We start from the raw sequence: 3,149 nt of genomic DNA, 5'->3' as shown, positions 1-3,149 counted from the left end.
CCTTCTGGGACATCTTCCGGAGGCTCTAAATCAAGGCAGGGCTCCAGTCCTCGGGTCTGGGCAGGGAGCCGAGGACAGGGCCCGGCTCTCGGGAGTTGCCTGACCTCGCAGCCCCGCTCCACGCACGCAGGGAGGTGTGAAGCTGAGCCCGGCCGCATCCGGAAGCCCCGCAGCTCACGGCTCGCCTGCCCATCCTGGCCTGGCCCCCCGAAGCACACCAACAGACGAAAACAGAGGTTCTGCCGTCCAGAAACAATATATGTAAAGTGCCAGGTACAACGCTCTTAAAAATTGTATGCTCCAAAAGTCCAGGGCCTGGAGCGCGCTCTAGCCCTTGCCCGTGAGGTCCAGCGGCTGCAGGAAGGGCGGCAGCGGCAGCTCGTCCAGGGCCTCGGGGAAGCGGCCGGGTGAGATGGCGGTGACCAGCACCTGCATGGCGCGCGCGAAGAGTGAGGGCGGCGCGAGGCCCGCCAGCCACTGGAACTTCTCCTCGCCCAACAGCCGCCGCCAGCGCGGCCGGTCGCCCAGCAGCTCGCGGCGGGCTGGGCCGGCGGCATCCGCGGGCGTGTACAGCGCCAGCAGGTCGAGCAGCAGCAGGCGGCGCGGGCGCGGCTCCCCAGGCGGTGGCGCGGGCGCCCCGGAGGCCGCAGGGGCGGCGGCCCCGGCGTCACGGCCCAGCTGGCGCAGCAGCAGCTCGAGCGGTGTTAGGCCGCCGCCGTCGCGCAGGCCGGGCGAGGCGCCGTGGCCGAGCAGCAGGAAGAGGCACTCGGGGCGCACCAGCTCGCAGGCCACGTGCAGCGCCGTGCCACCACCCTCCACGCGGCTGCAGCCGCGCCGGTCGAGCAGGCGCGCGCGCTCCTCGGCCGGGAAGTCGCGCACGGTGCGCAGGATGCGGCGCAGGATGCCCACGCGGTTGTAGCGCACGGCCAGCGCCACGTGCGGCCCCGGCGCCGCGCAGCAGCGGAAGCCGGCGCTAGGAGGCGCGAGCGCGCGCCGCGGGAAGGTGGCCAGCAAGTAGTGCGCGTACCCCTGGTGGTCGTGCACGAGCGCGTAGAGCAGCGCCTCGGACGGCGAGTAGGCGGCGGCGCGGCCGCGCTCGTCCCAGTGGAAGGCCTCGCTGGCGCGCATGTCCTCCAGCAGCCAGACGGGCAGCAGGTCGCGCACGGCCTGGTAGAAGGCGAACGACGACTTGCGGCACTGCTTCTGTGCCCTAGAGCGTGCCGCCCCCGCGCCCTCGGGCCCGCCTTCGGCGCCGCCCCCCGGCAGTCGCGCGTCCCACGGCATGCTGGCTGGGCGTCCTCCCCTCACGGCATGGGCCCCCGGGGGCCGACCACCTGCGAGCAGAGAGGAGTCCAGTGAGGGTCGAGGATCAGGCGGGAGAGGGGGTGTCTCCCGTCGAAACCCCCCCCACGCCGCTCCACCTGGCTGGGCCTGTCTCGTACCTGCTTCCCCGCCCCACCTCCCCCACCCCCCACGCCCCAGCCTCCGACAGGCTGTGTCCCAGTCACTCCTCAACAGCTCGCTTCTCTTCCAGGCCTTGAACCACCTCCCACATCCCGGATCTAGCGGCAGACGGTGGCCCTCCCTGAGATCGTCTCCTTATCTGGTACCTCGGGGCTAAGGACCTCCTTCCCCTGCCCTCAGAGCCCCCCACCTACCGTTGCCAAGACCACACTGAAACCTCACACCCCCTCCAGCCCAGGGACCCGCCAGAAGAGTTCGTACTCCCACCTGTGGCAGCTGCACTCAACCCCAATTAAGGAAAAGGCCAGGTCGGGGGTGGGGATGTAGGAGGGCTGCATCTCACATCTCAAGCTGAACCAAACCCTTTCTGAAGCCCAAACCCCCTCTCCCCAACTCCATGACCCTGTCATCTGACCCCTGCCTGCAGCTAGGAGCCCCTGCCCAGGGGCAGAGCTCCAGACTCAGACCTACCTGGTTAGTGCACCGCAATGACCAAGTTCTGTGCAGGTGGGTGGATCACTGTCCTCTGAGCCTCAGCTTCCTCATCTGTAAGAAAGAGGGAAGGCAGGCTGGGAGCCACAGCAGGGAGCGGGGCCTGCAGCCTTCCACCCAAACATGGTGTTTCCGCGCTGTCCCCGCCCCCAGCTCCCGCGAGGAGGCAGGGGGATGAAATCAACCAAGAGACCGGTGTGTACACTTCAGGGCCTGCAGACCCCGCCCCAGGTCTGCTAGCTCCCTTGGTCTTCTTCCCAGAGGCTGGACGTAGCAGGGCTTGGCATCCCACTTTCCAGCAAGGGACAAACTTGTCCAAGGTCAGCCGGCAAGTCATGGCAGAGCCAGGCCTGGACCAAGATCTTCTACCTCGTATTTCGGGCTCATTCCAGAAGTGGGGGGACCCGCCAACCCACCGGAAACCCAGCTTGAGCCCTAACCTTGTCCCCAGAGCCCCCTGCACCAACCTGAGCCCTGACTTCCAGCCCCTGGCCCAAGCTCCCCACCGCATTTTGTCAAGGGTAAGCCCTTGGGTCACAAGGGCCCTGGGTCAGCGGGTAGGCTGAGTCCACACACACCGGGTAACTAAGTTACAGAGACGGGCACGGGGCAGGGGGCGGAGGGGAGCTGTAGCCACAGCGCCCTTTAAGGGGGCACCGTGACTGGAAAGCGGCGCCCCACGCCGGGGCCTCCGCACCCCGGGTGTACCCTGTGTGGACACTGGGCGCCGGGCGGGTTACGTAAAGTTGGGCCGGCCTCACGTCACTGGGCAGCGAGTCACGGTCGCGGCTCAGTGAATGGGGGGTGGGGGCTGGGCCACCGAGGGCAAGGCCGCGCGCCCAGGGCCGCCCGCCAGCTCCGCCCCGCCCCCACCGGCCGCACGGCCGGACCCCGGGTCGCGGGGGGGCGAGGCCAGAGTATCTGTGGGCCGGTGGCCGGCGCAGCGAGGGCTGCACCTGCGAAAGCGTGTGTCCAGGGAGGATGGGGGGGCGGTGGCCAGGGAGTCGCGCCCGGGGCGGGAGCCGCACGCCCAGCGGGCCGAGGAAGGGGGACTCACCTTGGGGGCTGGAGGGGCCGCGAGCCTGGCGTCCCCGCCCCCGCGGCGGGCGGGAGCGCGCTCAGTCTCCCCGCGGGTCGGTGCGCAGGCGAAGCTCCCAGGACAGACGGACGGGAGGCCGCCGCCGCCGCCGCCG

At 69.8% G+C, this 3,149-nt stretch overlaps 1 protein-coding gene across 3 annotated transcripts; it reads right to left on the bottom strand.

The window, feature by feature from the left end:
* Nucleotides 1-237: 237 nt before the first annotated feature.
* Nucleotides 238-3,143, bottom strand: ANKRD9 (ankyrin repeat domain 9). 3 transcript variants are annotated; one of them, XM_040256892.1, is made up of 3 exons: nt 3,014-3,143; nt 1,936-2,010; nt 238-1,334 (listed from the first exon to the last, which is right to left on the bottom strand). In XM_040256892.1, the coding sequence occupies exon 3, from the start codon at nt 1,282-1,284 to the stop codon at nt 328-330; it is 957 nt and encodes a 318-aa protein (XP_040112826.1). In that variant the 5' UTR covers nt 1,285-1,334; nt 1,936-2,010; nt 3,014-3,143; the 3' UTR covers nt 238-327. The 3 variants fall into 3 exon arrangements, with proteins under 3 accessions (XP_040112826.1, XP_040112829.1, XP_040112828.1); XM_040256895.1 differs by lacking the exon at nt 3,014-3,143 and adding an exon at nt 2,424-2,711; XM_040256894.1 differs by lacking the exon at nt 3,014-3,143 and having other exon boundaries at nt 1,936-2,417.
* Nucleotides 3,144-3,149: the final 6 nt, after the last annotated feature.

The sequence above is a fragment of the Oryx dammah genome, unplaced genomic scaffold (genome assembly GCF_014754425.2).
Source record: "Oryx dammah isolate SB20612 unplaced genomic scaffold, SCBI_Odam_1.1 HiC_scaffold_16, whole genome shotgun sequence".
Classification (NCBI taxonomy): Eukaryota; Metazoa; Chordata; class Mammalia; order Artiodactyla; family Bovidae; genus Oryx; species Oryx dammah.
The sequence above is the reverse complement of the archived record's forward strand: the minus strand, read 5'-3'. Positions and strand labels throughout refer to the sequence as shown.